This window comes from Phoca vitulina, unplaced genomic scaffold (assembly GCF_004348235.1).
Source record: "Phoca vitulina isolate PV1807 unplaced genomic scaffold, GSC_HSeal_1.0 scaffold3, whole genome shotgun sequence".
NCBI lineage: Eukaryota > Metazoa > Chordata > Mammalia > Carnivora > Phocidae > Phoca > Phoca vitulina.
Genome location: NW_022589706.1, coordinates 7,162,346 through 7,188,743, shown reverse-complemented (window position 1 = coordinate 7,188,743; position 26,398 = coordinate 7,162,346). Strand labels below are relative to the sequence as shown.

At 43.3% G+C, this 26,398-nt stretch overlaps 1 protein-coding gene and 1 pseudogene across 7 annotated transcripts in view; one reads left to right on the top strand and one right to left on the bottom strand.

Annotated features, from left to right (window-relative positions):
* Nucleotides 1–204: 204 nt before the first annotated feature.
* Nucleotides 205–2,267, top strand: LOC116628809 (annotated as a pseudogene).
* A 10,405-nt stretch (nucleotides 2,268–12,672) lies between these two features.
* CD38 (CD38 molecule) overlaps nucleotides 12,673–26,398 on the bottom strand; it is a 40,449-nt gene continuing 26,723 nt past the window's right edge. For 5 of the 7 annotated variants that reach the window (XR_004298825.1, XR_004298829.1, XR_004298831.1 and 2 more), the window contains 7 exons: nucleotides 25,896–26,031; nucleotides 21,718–21,803; nucleotides 18,735–18,808; nucleotides 17,171–17,263; nucleotides 16,728–16,814; nucleotides 13,919–14,074; nucleotides 12,673–13,558 (listed from right to left, as the gene is read on the bottom strand). Coding sequence is in view for 1 of the 7 variants with exons in the window: in XM_032400034.1 (XP_032255925.1) it covers nucleotides 13,507–13,558; nucleotides 16,728–16,814; nucleotides 17,171–17,263; nucleotides 18,735–18,808; nucleotides 21,718–21,803; nucleotides 25,896–26,031 (528 nt within the window). In the remaining 6 variants the exon portion in view is untranslated. The remainder of the gene's footprint in view (nucleotides 13,559–13,918; nucleotides 14,075–16,727; nucleotides 16,815–17,170; nucleotides 17,264–18,734; nucleotides 18,809–21,717; nucleotides 21,804–25,895; nucleotides 26,032–26,398) is intronic. The other 2 variants (XR_004298828.1, XM_032400034.1) reach the window with 2 other exon arrangements.

Genomic DNA, 26,398 nt, shown 5'->3' with positions numbered 1-26,398 from the left:
AGATGATGGACTTCAATCAACCACTGAGCTTTTATGGACTTGGATAAAAGTGGGAAGCAGTAGGATATTGGAATTATTGGAATAACATATTTTCTCTACTATAAATGGCCATTAATTGTCAAGTGGATCATCAATAAATAACAACTTTTCAGAAAAGACACCAAATTTAAAATACTCTGAACTTTTGAAATGTGAAAAAGTGAAATGAATGAGCTTCTTGGATTTGAAGAAACAGGTAAGAGCTTGTCTTTGTTTGGCATTTTTAACTTTCCAGAATATTCTTTTTTTTTTTAAGATTTTATTTATTTATTTGAGACAGAGAGAGATAGAGAAAGCACAAGCGGGGAGGAGGATCAGAGGGAGAGGGAGAGGCAGACTCCCTGCTGAGCAGGGAGCCCAACATGGGGCTCAGTCCCAGGACCCTGAGATCATGAACTGAGTTGAAGGCAGACGCTTAACCGACTGAACCACCCAGGCATCCCTCCAGAATATTCTTATATCGAACTTCCATCCACTTGGGTCACACACTCAGCCAACACTCATCCTCTTCTTTTCTGGGTTTTCATCCACTGGTCTTTGCTGAAAAATAGCCATTAGTCTTCAGCAAAGAAAAAAAAAATTAAAAACAAAGTACACAGAAAACCTAACCACCTGCCCTTCAAATCAACCCCAATATTTGCAGTAGATCCAGTAACCAGCTTCCGGGACGATGCCTGTAATGACTCAGAAAATGGAAAAGCCCAGATCCCTTTCCTTAGTTTAAAACTCAGCCTTGCTTCTCCTGACTTTCTTGAAAATCAGGTGATACCCATGTTATAACTCAAGAACTTAAAATGGTTTTCTACAAATGCATTAAACATCAAGTGTTTCTTATAAATCCCCTGATGTGACAATGAATACATTAAAAACTCAAAGATCTACTACAGTCCCATAACCAAACACAAGACACATTTATCACCAAAATCAGATGTCAGGCTTAGGTGGGGTAATATCTCAAACTACCACGGCTCAGAATTTTCTTTTAGGAAAAAGGGAAGAAGAGTCCTTGGGTTACAAATAGCTGAGTCACAAACACCTTATATATACAAGTCAGCCAGGGCTGTATTGGTACGGAGGACCCCATCTCACTGCACGGCAGACCATCACACTGAGTCCCTGGGAGCCGGCAGTGCTTAGATACCAGAATCCAAGGATGAGGCACTGTTTTCACCCAGCATCTTCACAACAGGCCTGAAAGAGAGCTGCCACTCCCTCTATTATACCCATGAAGAAACATTCCATGAGCAAATGAAGCAGCATGCTCAAAGTCATACAATTTTAATAACAGAGTTGGTACTCTGACTCCAAGTTAGGATGACCAGTTGTCCCGTTTGCCTGGGACTGAGGGGATTCCAGAGATGAGGGACTGTCAATGTTAACATTGGGACAGTCCTGGGCAAACCAAGACAAATTGGTCAGCCTGCATATAAGTCCAGTGCTCTTCCTACTAAAAGGGACTGCTGTGAGGTGGCCTGGTCCTCCAACCTGTGTTAACAATATGAGAATTTCAAATGGCTAGTTAAAAAACAATCCTGTGCGCTCCCCCTCCTCAGCTAGTTCCATTATGGTGGCCCACAGCCCTGAATCACAGCTGGTGATGCTGAACCAGGTTATGACCTAGATTTAGTTTGTATATCTAATCATTACCCCAAGGATTTTGAAAAGGTGCTTATTCCTAAAGGACTAATCATGGACAGAACAAAATGGCTTATACTTGAAAATCTGTGAAGATAGGAGGCTATCACATGGCAGCCCAGCTGGGATATCTGCATGCCCCAGGGGGGCTGTAAATTCTCTACTGACTTGCTGGATTATAACAAAGCACTGAACAGAAATAGTAATATATCCAACTCCTGACTGCAGATTTTATGAGACCAAAGAGCTATTGTAATGACCATTCAATTGGGGCCATAAAATAAATTTATGGAGATGATTTTGCAACTTTAACTGGAAAGAATGTCTTGGTTGTTATAGATACAATTGGCATTGGCAAAACAATGCAAATCTTGCTTTCCTTAGTCAAGCAGTATAATCTGAAGATGGTCAGCATTGCAAGTTTACTGGTGAAAGAGCTCCCCAAAACTATTGGATATAGATCGCACTGTGTTGGGTATGAAATTCCAGGCTGATTTGTTGTAGGATGTGTCCTTGACTATAATTAATACATCAAGGATTTAAATCACTCTTGTGTCATTAGCAAAACTGGAAAAGCAAAATATCGAGCCTAAAATGAGAGCTCAAGTTGGGTGGTAGAGTTTGGGAACATCTGGAGTCCCATTGCCATCACCGGTAAAATTGTCAAATGGTCGTGTTCTGTGGCCATTTGTGTAGGAGAGCTTTTTGCATGTACTTTCTGAGGATTTTATCTGTTTTGTGTATTAGAAATACCAGTGGCTGCCATCCTGAACTCACTCTTTGGTCTGAGCAGATAGGCTATCGGTTCCCTTTGGAGGGATTGTTGTTTGACTTATGAATGAAAAACCTTTAACAACAAAACAAAACACTTCTGTAAGAAACATTTAAAGAGAAGATATATCGCTTTATGAATTGCCCTATTAATTTTTTATAGTCATGAATTCATGAAAAGAATGAAAGTAATTGAACATTGTTAATTATTACACCACTTTAAAGAGTAAGAAGCAGTCAGTTTTCTTATCTGACAGTATCTAAGAGGTATTATTATAAACTGAATCATGTTTCCTGGAATTATGTTAGGAGCATTTCAGTGATATTAACTGAATTTTCTCAATGTTCAGACTATTTCCAGTGAAACTTCTTTATGGTTCCTTTAAATATTAATCAGTATATTTCAAAAACCTTTACACATTTTGAAATTTTCAGCGCAGAATCCTTAAAGACTGCCTCTTAAATCAAAAACAACAAAAAACCTTTTCTTTTTTAACACCATCCATTGATAAGCTACACACTGAATGGCAGGGACAGGACTAGGAGAGGCAAATATGACACCTGGGGAATTGCACGGCCCAGAGAGTGACATCTCCCTAAATTTTGTGTCCTCAGTGACTTTTTAATTCACCCTCTCCTGACTCTGCCAAGTAGAACAGACATGGATAACACTCTTTACCTGGCCCCGAAGTGTCCTATTCATTTTTAAGTTTCTGATTAAAAACATACATGTGTATGTCCAGTTTGGTAAGATTGCATGAATTTAATGTCTCACTTGGGTTAAATTAACTCAAGAGGAAAACCCCATGTTGATATCTACATTTTCAAACACTTTGTCATTTATGAAGATTTCCATCTAATTCTACCAACTTCTTTTCTTCCATACATAATTCATTCAGATAAAATATATTTCTATCAACTATTTTTTTTAAGATTTTATTTAGTATTTATTTGAAAGAGAGAGCCACAACGAGAGAGGGAACACAAGCAGGGGGAGAGGGAGAGGGAGAAGCAGGCTTCCTGCCGAGCAGGGAGCCCAAAGCGGGGCTCGATCCTAGGACCCTGGGATCATGACCTGAGCTGAAGACAGACGCTTAACGAGTGAGCCACCCAGGCACCCCTCTATCAACTATTTTTTAAACTACATATTGACATTTCTATTCAATTCAAAGATTAGATTCTATTTTAAACCCCAGTACATCCCAGCTTATAGAAAAAACACAATTTTGGGGCGCCTGAGTGGCTCAGTCGTTAAGCATCTGCCTTCGGCTCAGGTCATGATCCTAGAGTCCTGGGATCGAGCCCCATGTCGGGCTCCCTGCTCAGCGGGAAGCCTGCTTCTCCTTCTCCCACTCCCCCTGCTTGTGTTCCCTCTCTCACTGTCTCTCTCTGTCAAATAAATAAATAAAATCTTTTAAAAAAAAACACAATTTTATTGATCTCTTCTGATAATTTCAAACACATGGGTGAAGGCTTTGGAGGACACCTTGAAGAATATGTCTGGGCTCACAGTCACAAGATTGCTCCTAATTTCCAGGGATCAGAAGAGTGAAGTGCCAGGAATGTCAGTGCTGAGAGTCTTTCTCCTGAGTCCTCAGACAAGCAAAGTGTACATAGATGGACAATAAGAATGATAACAGGGGCGCCTGGGTGGCTCAGCCGTTAAGCGTCTGTCTTTGGCTCAGGTCATGATCCCAGGGTCCTGGGATCGAGCCCCACATCGGGTTCCCTGCTCAGTGGGGAGCCTGCTTCTCCCTCTGCCTGCCGCTCCCCCCGCTTGTTTTCCCTCTCACATGTTCTCTTTCTCAAATAAATAAATAAAATCTTAAAAAAATAAAAGAATGAAACCGACATCTGTTATCCAAACACATCTACCTCCAAACATGCACAGCCTCCCACTACATATAGCCACTTCTACTATGGTTACTTTTTTAAAAAAAGATTTATTTATTTACTTGAGAGAGAGAACACACATGAGTGCAGGGGGAGAGGAAGAGGGAGAGAAAGTCCCAAGGAGACTCTGCTGAGTGCAGAGCCCCACGCAGGGTTCGATCTCACAACCCTGAGATCACAACCTGAGCTGAAACCAAGAGTCGGACTCTTAACCAACAGAGCCACCCAGGGACCTTTACTATGCTTACATTTTTAATGGAAATAAATGAGGCAAAATAGGGGATGGATAAGCAAATTATGGTACAATTACATGGTGGAATATTCTTTGCCGATTAAAAATGACAATGTAAAACTCTATTGACTTAGGGTGATGTTTGTAACATATTAATTGAAAAATTCAGGTCACTGCAGGGTGATGGCATTTCTCTAAACATGTATCTACTTCATTAGATCTCAGATGTCATCAGTTGTAAGATGGGCTATTAATTTACTCATCACTAAGAAGAAACATACTGCCAATTAAACCATGACATGTTGCTTTCTAAATACATTGTTTCTAGACCTATCCTGATTTCAGAAATTCTAAAATGTGAAAAAAACCTTCTTAGCTGTGCATGTATGATTCATATGAAAAATGTGATTTACATGAAAAGTGTGTAATATATACATAGATGTTAAGAGTAGTGACCCCTGGGTGGTAAGATTTATAGATTATTTTACTTTTGTATTTTATTATCTGTATTGCTTTACATTGAAGAAATGGTAACTTGGCTAATAAAACCATTTTATTTTTTTAAAAGATTTATTTATTTATCTTAGAGAGAGAGAGCGAGCACGTGCATGAATGGGGTGGGGGGCAGGGAGGGGCAGAGGGAGAGGGAGAGAATCCTCAAGCAGACTCCCTGCTGAGCACAAAGCCCAACATAGGGCTCAATCCCAGGACCCCAAGATCATGACCTGAGCCGAAATCATGGGTTGGACACTTAACCGACTGAGCCATCTAGGCACCCCTAATAAAACCGTTTTAAAGGAAAACTAACCAATCCACCTCTTTGGGGAAGCTTTCATCCTGTGCTTCCTGCCAGTCAGCAATGTGTTTTTTGCTCACGGAGCACATCTGGGTCCTTGACAATCCTAATCATGTCATCCTCAGTTCTCTTGAAAAATGGGTTTCCCAGTCAACACAGAGGGCAACTGTGAAGCAGGGCAGGGTAATCACTTCTAGGCCCAAGCTGCAGCAAAGAGCTTCCCCCCTGAACCCACAGGGAGTAGGCCATAAGATCCATGAAGCAGCCCTTGTCTGTTTCTATCAATATTCTGTCACTAGCATCTGAGACCAAGAAAACAACTGACTAATAGTGGTGACTAAACGAATAAACAGTAAATCAGTTTTTTTAATAGTGAGGCTGAAGTGGCCAGTAAAGCCAAGTCTGGAAGAGGGAACTGGGATGCAGAGGCAAGAATCAAACAGGGTATCATGGAGACGGGAGCAAATACTTTCTGAGTTTCTATGACATGCCCAGGGTTGAGGATAAAGCAAACGTTTTGCATCCTGGGATGAGATTCAGGGTGAACATGGATGGGGATGAGGGAAGGGACTTGCTGTCCTCTGCCTGTGGCTTCCATCTCTAGGTCTAAGGCTGCTACTGGAGTTTCAGTGTTTTTCAGCAAAGGGAAGGGGGAAAATGGAAAATCTGGGGCAAGTGGCTTTGTCTCTAAGACAACCAAGCAATTGCATTAATCATGTCTGTTTACATCCCATTGGTCAGATCCAGACACAGCTGAGAATGCATTCTGTGGTCGGGAAACCATGTTCCTAGTTAATAATGGGGGTTGGAGAATATTATTTAAGAAGAGGAGGAAATAATGGACACTAGGCAACAGTCAGCAATCTCCACCATTCCCATTTGTGGGTTTTTAGGCTTTGTGAGAAGAAAGGGAGACATCCAGGGAGGACAACCTTGACTCCTAGGCTACTGCCTACAACTCAACACCTACCCTCCATGACTCCCAGGAGAAGGGCTGTTTTCTTGCTTATCAAGTGAAGGAATGGAGTCACTGCTCTGCAGCCATAATGTTCTATAAGTCTTTCATGATTCTGTAATAAGTTACTACAGAAACGTCTACTTCGTTTCATCTTTTCATGATGAAAGTATTTGACTTGGTAATGGTCATGGGTGACACTGAAAAAATAACCCATCTTTACCATTACCCACCTGACAACACAGACTCAATGACTCATCCCCATGTTCCAGAAAGCTGACAGCAGAAAGGACACCTAACGCCACCACACAGAGCTTCCTTCTTCACACCAACCAAGCTGTGCCTGGAGAAGCCCCCAACTTCCGTGGCCATGAGCCAAAGTCATAAGACTGAGCAACACAGAGTAATCAGACTCAGTGGCTCCCAGAGGGGCTTTTCTCCCTCCAACAGCCAACATGGCTCTTACTATTCTACCCATTCAGGGAAATTCTTGGAAGGCAACTCTGAGGAAACTGGAGTGATTATTGTGTCATTCACAAAGGGAGATTTATTCGGTTCCAAGTGAAGGCTTGGGTTGGCTATCCCATTTCTTCTCAGTCTTACCCTTTTCCAGTGTTCTTTCTGTTTGCTCGTTACACAGGAGACCGTGTCTACTTCCAGCACCCTTTTCCTTCTGATTTCATCTACCAAGGAGAGCTGCACACCTTTATTATGACTAGAAAGCAGGGGTTGGGTTGGCAACGCCAAGGGAGGCTGTTGTCCTCCGGGTCGGCTTGAAAAATTAAAGTTACAAATGTCAAATTCTTAGACTTGGGGCAGTGGGGAGGTTGCAGGGGAGGGGAAGGGAGGTTCTGTTGATAATGTTCATCAACATCCAGCTAGGGATGGGACAACCCTGCTGGTTGGCAAGAGGGCCAGCCCTACCCTGTTCTCCATTGCCCCCAGGGTCTCAGCTTCTAAACCAAGTAGGTTTGTCAAGGAATTTCCTCCAGAATAAAAACAGTTCCAACCTTTTTTTTTAATTAAAAAAAAAAACACCTAACTTTAATAGAGCTCTTACTATGTGTTAAGCACTATTCTGAGAATTGTACATCTATCATCTTGTTCAATGCTCAAAACAACCCAGAGGTAAGCACTATTACTACTTCATTTTATAGGTAGAGAAACTGAGCTCTGTTCTAAGCATTTGACATGTATCAGGCCCATACGACAGATGGATCTGCACAGCCATGAACCTGAGTCTAGTGAGACGAGGAGGCAGGCACACTTGACGTGCCATCCGCCATGAGCCATCACCACACACTTTGGTTACAGTGGCCCCCCCTTATCCATGGTTTCAGTCACTCTGGTCAGCCACAGTCCAGGAGCAGGTGATCCTCTTTCTGGCCGATTGTCAGCAGGTCGACAGTAGGCTCAGACTAGGTCACAAAGCCTGCATCCTTCACCTCACTCCATCTCATCACACAGGCATTTTGACATCTTGCATCATCACAAGAAGGGTGAGTATAATACAACAAGGTATTCTGAGAGAGAGACCACATTCACATAACTTTCATTACAGTATAGTCATAATTGTTCTATTTTATGCATAGTTATTGTTGTTAATCTCTTACTGAGCTTAATTTATAAACTTTACCACAGGTATGTATAGGAAAAAACATAGTATACGTAGGGCTCGGTATTATCCACAGTCTCAGGCATCCATCGGGGGTCTTGGAACGTATCCCTCACAGAGCCGGCGGGGAGACTACTCCACTTCTATTCCCAGACACAGCAGTGGCTGCATCTGGCAGTGACGAAATGACAGCCAAGTGTCCTCAGGACAAGAACAACTCCTCTATCTGACCGGTCTGTGGAGTAATTTTGGGTGTTTTCCTTGGCTAAGAGGCTTCCAAACTGTTTTCTTGCGCTCCTGGAGAATCTATAAGCTGTTGATATTGTCTAGAAATTTATTTCCAGCCAGAGTTGCATTCCATTGTTGTGGCTGAGATCACTGGCTGATATTAAATGTGAAGTGCCTGATACATCACACATTAGTTTTCTCTTCTCTGCAGGTCTGCATTGTGCATCAAGCCTTTAAATGGTGTTTCACATTTACGGACCTTGTTAAGAATCACCCATTGCGCTATGTTATCACATTAAACTCCTGGGAGGTCTCAAGGTAAATTTTCTTCCATAGAGAACAAAGGTGTTTCTCAAAGCTGAGATTCTTGCTGGAAGACAAACAGCACTATTCCTTCCTCAATATCTCAAAGGATAAAAAGGGGTGTATGACGACTTTTGGCTTTTCAACAGACTGTAAGTTCAGACTCTTTTGGGCATCTATTCCCACCTCCCTCACCTATGAGACACACTCAGGGTGATGATACATCTTGTTTCCAGCTGTCCAACTCCCCTGGTCTTGGGATGGGATGCACGAGAGGACTTACTGCCTTTGGCAGTGCATCACTTACTTGATTCTCTCTTCAAGCCAGAAGTGACTGTGGGGTTTTTTTTCCAGCTTTATTGAGTTATGATTGACCAAAAAAATTGTATGTATTTAAGGTATACATGTGATGTTTTGATATACATAAACACTGGGAAACAACTACCACAATTAAGCTAATTAACATATCACCTCATATAATCTTGTGTGTGTGTGAGATGAACACTCGAGATCTACTCTCTTAGCAAATTTGAAGTAAACAATACACTATTATTAACTATAGTCACCATGCTGTACATTAAGTATTCCTCCTATAACTAAAAGTTCAGACCCCCGACCAGGTTTGTCTCCTTGTTTCTCCCACCCCCAGCCCCTGGCAACCACCACTCTACTCTCTGTTATTATGAGTCTGACTTTTTAAAATTCCACATATACACGAGATCATCTGGTATCTGCAGAGATAACTGTTTAAAAAAATGATTCCACAAAGTCTTTTATTATTCTTTTATTGTTTGTGTAATTTATTTATGTCTATTATAAGTACATTTTGAACCTGAGATTCACAGAAGCCATGAATTTGCTCCAGTGGGTCACTGTGAGTTAATTGCATGGCTTTCACTACCTTGGGCAGCTTACACTTCGATCAGAAGATGAACGGCACTGTGCATCTATGTGAATCAAGTTCGAGGATAAATGCCCTGCCAGGGACCAGTACAAAGCCTTCTGTGTTTTGTGAGTATGATGTGAAAGCCAGCAAACCACTGGCTCTCGGGGAAGCACACCCAGCTACTGAGTTCCCGATGAATTGTTTAAAAACATATGTGTTAAAAATGACAACTCTTAGTAGTATAAATAAATTAACTGCTTCATTATTTTTTAAAAACTGGGAGAATGCCTGGGTTAACACTGCATTCACATAATGCCTTTCAAAGTTATGGCATACTTTAGGTCTACTTTAACATCTTACTTCATACAGTTTTAATTTGCCATGAGTAACATTTATCCTTGCCTTTTAAAAAACGAACCTTCTGTGTAGTATGGATTCTACCTGAGAAACTCAAGTCACAGTCGTAGGAATTGTTTAAGGAGAAATGAGATGCCAGGAAGTAAATCAGCACTGCTCCTGCTGGGCCCTTTGTATCAGGAAGTGTGCAGACATGAGCTGAGCTTGTTTCCAACAAGAGCTATATATATATATATGCATGTGTTTATGTGTGTGTCTTCTTTCAAGTATTCAACCTAAAATTTCAGAACTGTATTTAAAGAGTGTCTCAAATATTATAAGGTCAAGAACCACTACAGGAAGAAAATAGTGAGCCTTCGGGAGTGAGAAAAGGGGAACTTAGGTCCTAGGTTACATCCTTCGGGTTAAGTATGATGGTGGGTACAAGTTGGGATGGTAAGAGCATATTCTAGAGCAAGCATGAATGGAGTGGGGAGACAGGGAGCAGCAGGTTGATGAGTAAAGTATGAGGCTATGAGCAGTCAGTAATTCAGTGAGGATGTCACTTATAAGAAGAGGGATATGAAGGATATATTCATACATGTAGGCCAGAAGGTCCTTAGGACTAGAGATGGCTGCATGGTCATGGTCACGGTCATGCAAAGATACCCAAAGTTGGAAATGCAGAGAGACAGGGGGCAGGGATGGGCATCATGGGAATGAAGATACAGAAATGGCATACAAGGAAAGAGTGCCCCAGTCCCCCGATACTCCCAGAGCTCGCTGGGGTGCTCTGTGCACAGTGTGAAAACCTTGGGATCAGCCTCCTCTTAGTCTCCACCAGCTTTGAACTTGAACACTCAACTGAGTCTTCTCGGGGGAAGCCTCTTGCAAACTGACTGCTACTCTATCTGTTTCATCTGTGGAAGGGGATGTAAAGAACAAAATTTTTCTGACACTTCAAGGGGTATCCTGGGGAAGAAGGAAGATACATTAGAGAGTCCAGAAATCATCAAGAAGGCCCAACAGTAAGGCAGAAAGTCCTGAGAGGAAAACAGCCAGGTCACCCAGGGGGTTAGCAGGGACTTATCACTGAAGACATTCTGCAGATGGAGTTCATTGAACCCTGGGGCAAGCCTGAGCCTTAATCAGAACTGGTCTTGAGCATCCATCTTCATGTCCAGCCCAAACTAAAGCCTGTGAGGATGTACATATGTGTACACTGGGGCCACATAAGAAGAATCTGTGGACTGCCCACAGTGGCTACAGCTGCCATGACTCCTGAAGGAAACTGGACTGCCAGCCAGGGGCCAGCAGAAAGGGGCCAACCTTTGCGGAATGCTTGCTGACCTATGAGGCACCAAACTACACTATTAATTGTTGTCATCTTTTAGTCCCACCACACCTTCAGGGGGGTAAATGATAATCCTTATTTGAGTGGCAAGGGAGCCAAAGTTCAAAGAAGGTAAGTATTTCATTCACGATTACAGAGCAATGCCAAAATATGAACCCAGAAACAGCTGACTCCAAAATTTATGCTGTTTTCAACAAAACTAATGGGTTCCCTGAGAGACCCTCAAATTAGTTTATTCTTCAACAAATCTACTTTTTTTTAAAGATTTTATTTATTTATTTGAGAGAGAGAGTGAGAGAGAGAGAGAGAGCACATGAGAGGGGGGAGGGTCAGAGGGAGAAGCAGACTCCCAGCTGAGCAGGGAGCCCGATGGCGGGACACGATCCTAGGACTCCAGGGTCATGACCTGAGCTGAAGGCAGTCACTTAACCAACTGAGCCACCCAGGCGCCCAACAACAAATCTACACTTAGGAAAAAAAAAAAAACCTAGAAAATCTCCAGATGTTTGAAAATTAGGCAACACATTTCTGTCATCGCGCACTGAAATAAAGTTCTCAGACACCAATCTGAGCAGCCGTGCAGGGCTGCTTCTACAAAGGAGAGCAGCAGCAGCGGAATCTTGCACATAACTTTTATTTTGTTTTTTATCAGAAAAGCAAGGACAGATGCCTCAAATCACGGGAAAGAGTGCAAAGGGATGGCAAATATCTTGAGGCAGGCTTGAACTCTCCCCTACACATAGGCATGCAGGGACTTTAGTCTTGGGATAAGGGAAGAGTGGGATGTTTGGGCTAGCAGTCATCAAGTGCAGAAAGGGGGGACTGAGTGTCACATTCTTTCATAGCTCCTAACTTATGCCCTGCCCTTGGGGATCACGGGATCCTGCTCCTACTGGGCCACTGTGTTCAATAGCTCGAGAACAGGAACGCTGCTGACCTTTAGCTGCTTCCACAATCACTCCTCAGGTCTTACAATATATTTTCTAAGAATAACTCCACACATTTCTAAATAACAATTAAATTAGAAAATATTTTTAACTAAATGATAATAAAAAGAGACATACCAAATTTAAGATCTGCAGCTAAAGCAGCATTCAGAGGAAAACTTATAGTACTAAGTGATATATAGAAAAAGAAAGTGTGCTGAAAAATCAATGATCTAAGCTTCCATCTTAAGAAGCTGAATAAGGAAACCCAAGGAAATTAGAAGGAATTTTTATATCCCTAATAATAAAGAGAAGAGTGAAAACCAATTAAATAGAAAGAGAAAACAAAACTAAAAGTTAGTTCTTTGAAAGAGTAATAAAAGTGATAAATCCCCAAGCAAGACTAATCAAGAAAAAAAGGGAGAACAAATTCCCAGTATCAGGAACAAATATATATATTTTAACTGCCTATTATATATGTAAGACACTGAGCAGGAGGAGAAGGAAGAGGATGAAGAGGGAAAAAAATGTATCTGTTTTTGAAGATACCCAGAAAAACCACAGTTCGGGGGCATCTGGGTGGCTCAGTCGTTAAGCGTCTGCCTTCGGCTCAGGTCATGGTCCCAGGATCCTGGGATTGAGCCCCGCATCAGGCTCCCTGCTCTGTGGGAAGCCTGCTTCTCCCTCTCCCACTCCCCCTGCTTGTGTTCCCTCTCTCACTGTCTCTCTCTCTGTCAAATAAATAAATAAAATCTTTAAAAAGAAAAACCACAGTTCGGATTCTATTATATTCAATTTAATCCAACATGCATTTATTAGAAGAGAACATAAAGCATGTCAGCTGGTATTATAGGCCTAGAAAGAGAGCATATATATTTTGGAGTCAGACAGAGCTGAGTTGAAATCCAGCCTCTACCTTGAACTAAATGTATGACTTCAGGCAAATTACATAACCTCTCTGAACTTCCATTTCTTAACCAACAAATGGGAGTTAACAGTACCAACCTCATACGGCTGTTGGAAGAGTGGGAGGTAAAGCACATGAGTAGCTTATATCCTATAGAATTCGTTTCCCAACATGACCCATAACCACGGCATTTATACTTTATTTGTAGAAAGGGTACAAAAATATATCCTGAGACAAGGTCATTCATGGTCATTTACTTTCTCTTAATTACCTGCACCAGTAAGAGAGGTTTGGTATAGTCATTTTCAACAGAAAGGATGCTACCAACATATAAACAACATAAAAGCACCTATGAAAATTAAAATGAAATAACTTAATATAAAATTTTCATTCTAATATACCATAATTTTTTTCATGAGTTTTAGGAAATCAAAATAAAAACTATGCCAATAACATGTTATTTTAAAAGTTTGGGGGAAAGGCTTCTAACTCTAGCGTTGGCATCATGACAGAAGATCCCCCCCCAAGTCTTCAGCTTCCCAGCAGCGTGTCTCCTGAATCACGCATGCCGATATATACTGCAAGGCTCAAAGATCTGAAACGACCGTGCTGATTGGCTCATATGTAAGATCAGCAAGATGAATCCCCAGGATTTTTCACACACTGAAGAAGCCTGATAGGCCTATGACAAGAAAGAAAAGGAGAAAAAAAAAAAGATCAATCAGCAGTACACTACATCTATGGTTCAATTCCCCAATACAAGTAGCCCCTCCATTAGCAACAAAAGTACACATGGACCACTCAGCATCCACACAGCTTCCTCTCCTGCAGTGACAACACAGAGAAAGGTCAAGTCCAGGAGTGAACAACTTAAAGTATGGCCCGATTGTGTTTCATTTCACTTGTAAAGCCATAGAAATAAATACTGAGAAGGGATGTTTGATGATAACGTGTGGAAATGAAAACAAATGTGTGGCTCAAACACGTCACAGACACATGCTATGAATGTCGGCTAATGATCAAGACACAACAGAGCAGCAACCTGCGATGAGAGACCTCCATCTTTCCTGTTGATGATTTGCCTTCTTCTCTTCAGAAGCTTCCTGAGAGAGGGCTGAGCCATAGGGTCAGGGGCAGAAGGGAGGGTAGAGACTCTCTGGGGGAAGGCTGGTAGCCATCAGCAGGAAGACCACACGTCCTTTGCACAGAACAAATCCTAGATAAGAATCTAGCCGGTGAGTGGCTCTCTGTTTCATAAAAATGAGGTAAGAAAACAACAGGGTCCAATGGGAGTGGCTGGCTCTGCAGAAGGGTGGATAGTAAAGAATGTGGTTCATTAAATTGTAGCTAAATCTGATTTTGCTAAATGTGAGTCAAGAAAGAGAGAGATCCTTAGAAGCAGCTACCAGCACCCCCGGGCTTCTGGAATGGGCCATCTCAGGCTCACTTCTGGCCAACTACTGTGACCAGCCGGGCACAGCGGTTCTAGGTGTAGAGTCACTCCATCCTCACCAATATGGTAGCCCCGCATGAATACTTTCCAGGGGGAAAGTAATTATTAACAGCAATTATGCCGTTAAGATGATCTCTTTCCACAGATATGTAAATATTTACATCCAGTGTTACAATAAAACGGACACACTTTGGATATGTTGGATAACACATTGATGGATAGAGAGGGAGTGTATTTTGAAGTAACATAGAGGTAGAAGTGCACCCTTTAGGTTTTTAATAAATATGTCCCAGGGGCGCACTAACCAGGAAAAAACATGCTGATATTTTTAAGGTCATCCATAAAAGTACTGTGACTCTCTGTTCATTCCACTGGTTAGAACGTATGTGAAGAAATTCTGTATATATTTCATCGGGAGTGTGAGTGTGTATATGGGGAAAAAGAAAAGGACTTGAAGGATATACAGCCAAATGTTAATAGCATTTGTCTCCGGGTGGGATTTATAAGGGGATAACAGCAGAATCAGTAGAAGGTCTAATCTATATAAATGTATTTACACTTCTATTTGCCTATTACACAATCACACCGCAACAGCTGGACAAAAGTTTGATAAACTGGGAAGTATGTTTGCCATGGAGTGATTTCAACTTCAGTCTACGTCTATATCCCTGACATTCACTTCAGGCTCCTGTGGGGACAAGCAGCTTTCTTGCAAAGCCACAGAACTTTTAAGATACAACAAGGGTCCCCGAGGAGCTGGTAATTTAAAGAATCATGCTGAATATATTACAACCTTGTGGTTGGAGAAAAGGTCTAAGTGATTTCAAATATGATCCCCAAATTTAAGGTCCCATGAGCTGATGCTCAGAATGACAGGTGCTGGCTTACAAATCACTTCCTTCAACATGGGCCACTGTACAAGTCCAGATGGAAGGTACGTTTTTACATTCTTCCCAGGTGGAGAAAGTGAGCTCACCTGGAGCCTGCAGTCGGCATGAATGAGGCTGACTGATGGCCATTAATGAAAGAAAGGGGAATGATTAAAATGAGAAAAAAAGGGGATGTTGAGGATAAGACCCATGTACATTCCCCAATCTTCTCCTAGGTGTTTAGTGTTCTATTTTCCCAACACGAAATATCTTTGAATAACTGAGACTGGTCAGATGTCTGCAATGCTTCTTTTATGGTTGTTCTCGCTCCTTTGTTCGGCTTGTTTTCCCATCTAACTGCGGTAGAAAGCTTGTGTTATTTTCTGGCAGTTTCCAGAGAGGAGCCAGCTGACTGAGGGGGAATTCAGGTCATTTTGAGACAAAAGCCCTCAGTGAATGTTCCTGGAATCTGTCCTTCTGCCTTTCTGACAGGGTTGGTGGGAGAAGGTGGTGACAGAAGGAGACAGGAAAAGGATTCTTGAATTCCAGCCTCTGTGTTCTTTGAGAAAATTTTTCTGTCCGCATCCTTATTCTAAGCCATCGCTTATGGGCAAATCTCCAAAGATGCTTCTAGCAAGGAGTCCCTGACACAAGTACTTAAAAATGAGTGAGGGTCCCAGTTTGGATAACAGAGTTGCAGATGACTTTAAAAATATATACCATCTGTAATTTTAAACTTTTTCCCAATAAACATGTATTACTGGTAATAAATAAATAAATAAATAAATAAATAAATAAGGGGCACCTGGGTGGCTCAGTCGTTGGGCGTCTGCTTTCGGCTCAGGTCATGATCCCAGGGTCCTGGGATCGAGCCGCGCATCGGGCTCCCTGCTCAGGGGGAAGCCTGCTTCTCCCTCTCCCACTCCCTCTGCTTGTGTTCCCTCTCTCACTGTGTCTCTCTCTCTGTCAAATAAATAAAATCTTTGAAAAAAATTAAGATTTTACATTTTCTAATTTATAAAAGATAAAGTTTAGTAGACATCCATGTGGCAACTTATCAAGTATTAGGCATCTACACTGAGATCCAACTAAAGAAACTTCACATGCAAAATATTGCCATGTCACAAGGATTTTACAAATCCTTTGCACTGGACAAAATGTGCCTCCACTTCCCTGAAAGCCAGCAGGTTTGCAAGCCCTGGGTCAGGTGTCTCATGTAGGAAACCAGGAAATACGTTCTCAAAAGCTGGGTCAGCTTCAGAGGCAAATCAATAACTGGGGACAGGTGGAGAAGAAAGGAAGAGGAAGATGGGGGAAAGGTGGCCAATGGAAGGCCACTGGCTGGACACAGCCTGTGGGGTGAGCCCGGGGGGTGGGGGGAGGAGGAATGCTCACCATAGGTCGCCATCCCAGATCACCAACAAGGCCCAAGAGGGATTCCCACAGCCCTCCTGGCTCAGAGGAGGCCGAGGAGAGGAAAATACCTACAGATGGCAAAACAGCCATTTCTTTTTCAAGAAGTCAATTACCTGTAATTATTCTGGCAAGAAAATGTAATATTCCTTCTCTCTAGAATCTGTTTCAGATCATTTACGGAGGAACTTGAGCATGAGTCACTGGGAAAGAAAGAAAGAAAGAAAGAAAGAAGAGTTAAGTGATAAGATTCTTGCAAACATTTTCTGCTCTCAGTTTCTTCTAGGTAGCAGGCCCTGGGCCAGGCCCTGGGATAGAGAGGAGCAGAAGTTGTTTTTAAGAGCTCACAGGGCAGCAGGGGGCTGACAGTGTGAACTGCATAGATACTTATTGTGGATGTGAAACTGAGAGGTTGTTAGGATGGGCGGAATGTCCAGGGAGGCCCCAGTCGTTTCCTGGTCACTCTGTTCTCAATGCATTCTTATCATTGTGGCTTCTTCCATGGACTGATTCCGAAAATCACCCTGAGGATATACACGCACAAAGTAGGAACATATACCTGTGAACACTTCCAATGTCATGCATCACCCAGGCCTCTAGTCTATTAACCTTCTCCGGATGCAAATTAAAGACTTCCACACGTCCAAAAGTGCTACGATAGAAGAGGCAGAGAATATTGGTAACCCCAAACTGAATCGTTCAGCCATCCCCAGGGCTTGTCAAGAGGCAGCAGGCAGGGAACCACTGGTTAGAACCTGCCCTTTGGGATTGACCGGTGATTTGCACTAGAAACAGCCAATCTCATCCAGTGTGACCCTCATTGAATAAGAGTCTCAAAATAAGATTCTTAATCAGTACCTTGATGGTGATTCTTTAAATACTTGCTATTCAAAGAGGGGGGCCTTGCACCGACATAATGAGCATCGTCTGGGAGCTAGTTGGAACCTGCAGAATCTCAGCCCACCAGCACCTGCTGAAGCAGAATCTGCAGCTGAACCGTCCCCAGATGACCCACATTCAGTGAGGTTCGAGATGCACTGCTCTGGGAGCCCCTGGTGCGTGGCTCGGACCCCAGCCCCAAACTCTTCCCCATTGGTCTCTGACAGCCATTGCAAGTAGCTGGACGCCGAATATCAGATTATAAAATCATGGGGTGTTAACACTTTCACCCAAAAGCCTGCAAGCTTAGGGTCAGAAGAAGACAAAAGGACAAATGCTTCGTTGCACAATTAAATACTAAAACAGGAGAGAAGGAAAATTCATTTGGGGTATCCAGAGAGCCTGGAGCAGCCCACCAGTATCTGCCTCTCTTCTCAATCCTTTTCCAGGGAAATACTAGAGAACAAAGGCTGGAAAAGTATCCAATGTGGTAAAAACTAAGTATAGAAGAGGTCAGAGAAGAAGGGCATCGGTGTGGCCAGGTTCAGCGCTGTGGATTAAATGCGGAATGACAGCTAATACCCGCTGAGCCCTCTCTCTGTTGTGAGGCACAGAGCTCAGCCCTTGTCATATGTCATCTCAGCTAATCTTCCAACCACCACCACCACCACCACCACCTCTTCTGGTGCATACTACAGGGGCTCCCGGAGGTTAGGAGCCCAGCCATCGGTTACACAGGTAACGGGTCATGACCGGAGCCCCTGCTTTCAACCACTACAATAAATGATGGGCAATGCCTAGAAAGAGATCGTGAAGGCCAAGAGCCCAGCACAGTAGTGGTCTGACTGCTTAACTGGGACGCACAATCTTCATGGAGGACAGAGGAGCCAGGCCAGATCTTCGTGGATGGTGGGGAGAGCAGAGGGGGGCCGGACAGGGGGAACAGCATGAACAAAGACGGGAAGTTGGGAGAGCTCAGAAAATTGCACCAGGCCTTGAAAAGCCAAGAGGAGGGGCTGGTCACAGAGCAAGGGCCAACAGGACATTTAGAGGATTTTACACAAAGGAGACACCAGACAAAAGCATTGACTTAGACAACCGTCTCCATAGAAAACAAACATTTTACCTCTTTAGCCCAGATCTTCAGTACTGACTTGACCATGAAAAGCATATTCTTCCAGGGATGAAATATTTAATAGGAGGCTATACTAACACTTGCAAATAGGACGCAAAGAAATGAGTACCTTCTTTTATCAAAGGTGTTACTGATAGACCCATTGAGCACCACGTGGACCACTCCACAGGCATCTTCTGCAAACTTAAAAGAAAAAAAAAAAAAAAGCCCACCATTCCTCAGCATGCACATTTAATTGCCACACCCCGCAGCTCCTTCCAAACAACTCTTAGCATTAGCTGGTTAAGGAGGGAAGAGCCTGTATGATTCTCCCTCAGTAATGCCAGGTGTATGTAATTTGCATCCTAAGCCATTGGCAGGATTCTGCTTCACAGGAGAATTCTGGAAGCGGTTGCTCCAATCTGTGTTTGAACAATGAAGGTCAACATCATTGTTCACAGGGTTGTTAAACGGATGGTACTGAGCGCTCTTTGAGAGTTCCGAGCCTGGCTATCCTGCCTGCCACCACAGCCCTGGAGCTTGGAGCTGGGGCATAGCACAGAGTGGGCACCCAGAGAAAATCTACAGAGGGAAAAGAGGGAAGGAGGAAGGGAGGGAAAGAGAAGCAAGAAGTCTAAATGCTTAGTGATGGAGATTAGGAAAGAAATAGAAAAGGCAAGGCACAGGGCAACAAAAGCTAGGTCCTGCAGGACAGATAGGCTCTCACCCCAGAAAGGCTGAGGCAGGTGCAAACAGAAAGGCCTAGGGGTTTGAGAAAACAGTGGTTTTGGTGAAAACCTCAGTGGATGCAAAAGTTGGCTAGAAAAGTGAGTTCACAGAGGGCGGTGAATGCTTGGCCAAGGAATCTGACCTGTATTCTGCAGGGGATGAGACACCACTGAACCATTGGAAACCAAATTATAAGAATCCAGAGCAGCTTCTGTCTTTCTGCTGGGGGTGATGAACAGAGGACAGGGGCCTGATTTCTACCAATCACAAATGCTAAGTCAACAGAGTCCTTCCGGGGGCCAAGCACTGAGCCTGCCATCTATGATTCTCAAGAGCCCCCAGGAAATAAGCATTGGGTCAATTGGCCCCAAAGTCACATCACTTGGAAGCAAGGAAGTGCAAGGGGGATTCAAACCCCAAGCAGTTCTGCCTCTCTTGTGAGAAAAAGGAAGGCTCTCGTCTGGTAACACAAGGTTTTCTTGGTACATCTGTGAGCATTTAGCCAAAATAAAGCTGCAGCCCCAGGGTAGCTCACCATGGTAGGGTACCTTCCATCACCTTCACCACTGTGCTCTTAGCTCCAGGTGGGTGCTTGACACATATGAAATGTGGCTTGGCTTTAAGAGTTGTTCACAATAGCACTGCCCCAAAATATAGCAGAGAGTGAGAAAATAAGTAGGAACCTTTCTCAGAAACAGCAAGCAAGCAAACAACAATCTATAAGTGCCTCTGTATAATTACGCAGCACTTAGTAGGTACTCAACATATTCATTAAAGGAACGCATTCTGAGTTAGTTAATGGGGTAGGGGTATCTTATTTAAACATGGCAGTAACCCCATGGGACAAGCATTATTTTTTTTTTTAAGATTTATTTATCTGAGAGAGTGAGAGAGAGAGAGAGAATGGGGAGAGGTGTAGAGGGAGAGTGTCTTCAAGCAGACTCCCTGCCGGGCAGGGAGCCTGACACAAGGCTCCCTCTCACCACCCTGAGATCATGACCTGAGCCGAAATCAAGAGTCTGATGCTTGGGCGCCTGGGTGGCTCAGTTGGTTAAGCGACTGCCTTCGGCTCGGGTCATGATCCTGGAGTCCCGGGATCGAGTCCCGCATCGGGCTCCCTGCTCGGCAGGGAGTCTGCTTCTCCCTCTGACCCTCCTCCCTCTCATGCTCTCTGTCTCTCATTCTCTCTCTCAAATAAATAAATAAAATCTTTAAAAAAAAAAAAAAAGAGTCTGATGCTTAATGGAGTGAGCCACTCAGGCACCCCAGGACAACCATTATTCTTATCCCTCTTCGACAAATGAGGAATCTGAAGGTCAGAACAGTTAAAGAATCTGTCCACGTTTAAATGGTCTCCTTACATCAAATCCCAGGCCATCCCCCCCTTCTCTACCATACTAGAGTTTACCTGAATCTCCTTAAGGACGGTGAGGCTCTCAGCTCCTCTACAAACTAGCCTGTTGACCTTGGATGAGTCACTTAACCTCTGAGTCTTTGCACCTTCCCACAGCCCCTATGGTGAGGACTAACTGGGATGACACGGGTACGGCATCTGGCCCAGGACTTGTCATGAATATGCACTTAGCAAATGTGAGTTTCACTTGCCCAGTTCTTCTGATGTCTAGACTCAATTCTGGAGAATTATAAATAGTATTGTTTTACTTTCTCCCTGGTTTTCTCTCCTCCAGTTCTTTCTTTATTCCTTGCTTTCCCTCTTTTCCTTAGTCCACTTGCAGAGAAGCAACTCATAAGAAAAATAAATGTACACCAAGGCCGCTTAGAGTGAAGTCAGAAATAGAGAGCAATGGGGCCTCCGAGGGATGATGGGAGTAATTCCCAGCGGGAATTCTGGATCTGGAGTCAGAGAATTTGGGACAAACTCCCAGATCTGCCACTTACTGTGTATGGTTAGTAGACAGTGTATTTACCTGCACCTCCATTCTGTCATCTGTAAAATGGGTACAATACACATGGTACCCACTTGATAGGATTCTTGTGAGGATGAAAGCTTTTAATACGTGTACTATGTGCCTCTACCTGGCACATAGTAAGTGGTCTGCAAACACTGATTATTCAGATCGATCAGGGATCTAAGTTAGGCCAGCGCCTAGATCAGAGCATTAAACCAAGCTGAACCAAAGCCAAAACCTGGGTAAGAGCAGGGATTCACCAACTAAAGCTTATGGACCCTCTATGAATGACCTAAAATTATATGTGAAAATCTTCTGTTATGTGCTTAGGTACATTATTCTCAAGAAAGAATCCTAAACTTTTTTTCCTAAAAGGATCTGTGATCTAAAAAGGATTAAAACCAACCACTGACAGGATGACCTCTTAAGTTCTTTGGTCTCCAAAATTTTAAAAATTTCCCTTTTGGTACTTACCCTTTTGGACACCATGTTCCAGAATACAGAAAAAGGGTTGTTGCTGCAATCTTCCCTCCAGTCGGGACAAGAGTGATAGTTCATTTCTAAAAGACATAGTTTTTAGAAAATAATTAAAGCAGAAAAGTAAGGGTATAATTCAGCTTTGTTTTTCCCGGGCTGTTCGATCACAGTGGAGCCATATTCCAATGGCATCACTGCCAAGATGGAGGATGGAGAATGGACTCATCTGGCCCCAATTTCACTAAATGCCCCCTGAATCCCTTCCAAGTCCTTACCTTACCCTTCAAATTCCAGACAGGAACACAGTGACCAGCTTTGAGTCATCGTTCTGGGAAATTGCAGCCAAAGTTCATCTGGCAGAAACAGCCCTCGACATTATCCCCTCATCCAGGAAAAACTAGAGATAAAACTGGGCCCTCAGGGGCCCCTCTTTCCCATTACTCCTCTGCTTCCTACCAACTCTCTCTGGCTGACAGCTTTCCTCCTTGACCTGCTTCAGTCCCCACATCCCCAGGCTCAGAGAACCCCTGAGTCCTCCTACACTCACTCTCCCCCAACAAGACAGGCTCAGGAGTCAGTGAGATTCAGCAGGTGTAGAGCATGAGGACATTGTTTCTACGGTACTTCTCCCAAGCATATCCGTCAAATGCACAAAAATTGTTTAAATTATTTTTTGAGATATAATTGACAAAATTGTAAGATACTTGAAGTGGACCATGTGAGGATTTATATATATAGAGAGAGAGAGAGAAAGAGAGAGACACTGTGCAAGGATACCCCCACATGGAGTTAATTTAACACATTTATCACCTCCCATATTGATCTCTTTATGTGTATGAGGGAACATTTAAGTTCTACTCTCAGCAAATTTCAATTATATAATACAGTGCTAGCAACTATAATCACCATGCTGTACATCAGAACCTCAGAACTGACTCATCTTATAACTGAAAGTTTGTACCCTTTTACCAACCTCTCCCTCATTCCCCCACCTCCCAGCCCCTGGCAACCACTTTTCTCTCTGTTTCTAGGAGTTTGACTTTTTTTTCTTTTTTCTTTTTTTTTTTTTTTAAGATTCTACATATAAGTGATATCATGCAGTATTTGTCTTTCTCTGTCTGGCTTATTTCACTTTGCACAATGCCCTCAGATTTATCTGTATGGTTGCAAATGGCAGGATTTCTTTTTTTTTTTTTAAGATTTTATTTATTTATTTGACAGAGAGAGAGAGACAGCGAAAGAGGGAACACAAGCAGGGGGAGTGGGAGAGGGAGAAGCAGGCTTCCCGCGGAGCAGGGAGCCCGATGCGGGGCTCGATCCCAGGACCCCGGGATCATGACCTCAGCTGATGGCAGACGCTTAACGACTGAGCCACCCAGGCACCCCAAGGATTTTCTTTTTTAAAAAAGAATGAATAATATTCCATGGTGTGTGTATATAGGTATGTGTGTGTATATGTGTACATACTTTTTGTTTTTTTACTCATTGCACTTGACTACACAAACCTTAATTGAGTGTTAGGTCCTGGGGAGAAAGAGATGAATCAGATAGAAGCCCTGCTTTCAGAGAGTACATGATTTAGAATTGAAAAATAAAGCTAAAATGAGAAGGTTTTATGGTAAACAACTTTAAAACCTAAAAGAATTAAATGAATGACTAAGAAAAGCTGACTTGCAAAATGGGAAATTCAAAATGGAAAGCAGGAAACATGGCAAAAACTATAAAATTTAGGAGCTCCTGGCTGGCTCAGTTGGTAGAGCATGAGACTCTTTTTTTTTTAAGACTTTATTTATTTATTTGAGAGACAGAGCACACAAGCAAGGGTTGGGGGAGAGAGCAGAGGGAGAAGGAGAAGCAGACTCCCCAGTGAGGGGGAGCCCAAAGCGGGCTTTGATCCCAGGGATCTTGGGATCATGACCTGAGCCGAAGACAGACGCTTAACTGACAGAGCCACCCAGGCGCCCATCTTTTTTTTTTTTTTTAAGATTTTATTTATTTGAGAGAGAGAGAGATCATGAATGCGGGGAGGTGCTGAGGGAGAGGGACAAGCAGACTGAGTATGGAGCCCGACGCGGGGCTCAATCACAGGGCTTGATCCCAGGGCTCGACCCTGAGATCATGACCTGAGCCAAAATCAAGAGTTGGTCGCTTAACCAACTGAGCTACCCAGGCGCCCCTAATGGCTGAGATTTTGTAAGTGAGCAATAAGTATTAGCTACTATTTTGAATTTATACCGAACATCTATAAATAAGAAAATAACAGGCATCCCAATAAAAATGGCTGAGATATACGAACTGCCAGTTTATAAAAGAAATAGAACTATCTACCATTAAATAAATAAATATGATCAGCCTCACTGTCAGAGCAAAGCAAAACAAGTCAAGGTATTATTTCTTTATCAAATTGGCAAAGACATTTTTATAAGTTGCACCAGTGTTGGTGAGAGTTTGGGCAAACAAGTAACCTATATTCTGATGAGAGTGTAAATGGTTACCACCTTTTGAATGACAATGTGTCAGTTTCTACCGCAATTTGTTCGGCACTGAAATTTCATTCGTAGAAATTTATCTTTCCGAAGTACTTCCCCAAGCAGGCAGATGTACATGTGCCCGTGGTGTGTGTGAGTGTGTGTTTGTGAGTGTGTGTGTGTGTGTGTGGTATACACAAGTGCTCCTTGCAACAGTTGCAATAGCAATATCTCAACCTAAATGTCCATCAATAGGAAATTGGTTAAATAAGTTATGATAACATCCATAGAGGAAATAAATGAGGGCTTTTAAAAAATACGGCTGTATTTCTTTTTTTTTTAAGATTTTATTTATTTATTTTAGAGAGAGGGAGAGAAAGAGAGCGAGCACAGAAGGGAGGGGCAGAGGGAGAGGGAGAGAGAAACCCAAGCAGACTCTGCACTGAGTGGGGAGCCTGACCCGGGGCTCGGTCTCATGACTCTGAGATCACGACCTGAGCCCAAACCAATAGTCTGGCGCTCAACCGACTGGGCCACCCAGGCACCCCAATATGGCTGTATTTCTATCTACTAATTCTAAATGAATAAAGCAAAGTTGCAGAATAGTATGTGTACATTTTAATATATGTGTTTATGTGAGTGTGGGGCCGTGTGTGGAAGGATTCGTGCCGAATTGTTGACAACATTCCCCTTTTGAGAAATGATATGGAAACCGAGGAGTGGGGGAGGGGCAGGGTGACCTTCATTTTTTACTTTTATACATTTCTATAACATGCAAGTACTTTGCAAATAAGCATGCATCATTTTTGTAATTGGAAATAATGTAAGCCTGCGCTGAAGTTTTATAGTAAGTTTTTTTAAGTGCTTGCTTCGGCAGCACATATAATAAGTTTTTTAAAACAGTCAAAAGTGGGGTGCCTGGGTGGCTCAGTCAGTTAAGCATCTGACTCTTGATTTTGGCTCAAGTCAAAATCTCGGGGTCCTGGGATCAAGCCCCGAGTTGGGCTCCACCCTTAGCAGAGAGTCTGCCTGAGGGTTCTATCTCTCTCTCTCTCTCTCTCTGCTCCTCCCCCTAGTGCTCTCTCTCTCTCTCAAATAAATAAATAAATCTTTAAAAGAAAAACAGCCAAAAGCAATAAAAATAAGAATAAAACAATATAAAGTAAAAACATGCACACTATAAATAAAAAGAGAAAGAAAAGAAGTGAAAACGGGCTCAATAGAGTTTTCTGAGTAGAAAGAACCTTCCCACAGTGTGGTGTTCTGGGTCTTGCTGGACAAGGTAAGGTGGCCTCTGAAAAATGACAGCAAAGCCCCACACTGGCCTGAGACATGGAAGAGCCCAGCCCTCTGATGCCGTGGCTGTGGCCATGGTCGTGGCCGCGGCCATTCTGTGGAGCAAGGGCTTTGGCCTGGCTCCCTCTCAGGCTGCATCCGGCTCTAGCACCCTTTAGTCCTGAATAACGGCCTCAGAGAAAATAGAACACCTCCAATCCAGAAGCAGCTACACCGGCTCTCAGGAAGGAGGGAATCAGGGAACACGGACAAGCCCAAACTCTGAAGTTGATTTTTCTAGAAAACTGAGCTGATCTAAAGAATGCTATTTTACATGAGCCTGGGTTGTCATTAAGGGTGGGGATGGCATGAGGGCAGGTACTGGTCTGCCCGACCCGTCCCTGGGCAACCCCAAAAGGCCCTGGCCCTCACCAGAAGAGCCTGGGTCTCCACACCACTTGAGGCCGTCCGCCATGTAGCCCAGCAATGTGTCCTCCAGCGTGAACATGTCCTGCCGGACCCGCGTGTAGTCATGCGCCAGCTCGCTGGATTTGCTCCAGAAAAGGGTCTAGGAAAGAAAAACACAGCCTGTCATCGAGAGCAATTCAGTAAGTCACACACACACACACACACACAAACAAACCCACGTCTTTTTAAATTAAAGAAAAACAAAATATCAGAGAAAATCATAGAGAGTAAAGGTGGGTGTTGTTGACCACATCAGGGCTTTCTGTGTGTGAACCTGAGAGCATGGGTAGAGGGTGTGCATGTGTGCGTGTGTCCGTGTGCGTGTGTGTGCGTGTGTGCGTGTGCGTGTGTGCGTGTGCATGTGTGCGTGTGTCCGTGTGCGTGTGTCCGTGTGCGTGTGTGCGTGTGTGTGTGCATGTGTGCGTGTGTCCGTGTGCGTGTGTGTGCGTGTGTGTGTGTGCGTGTGT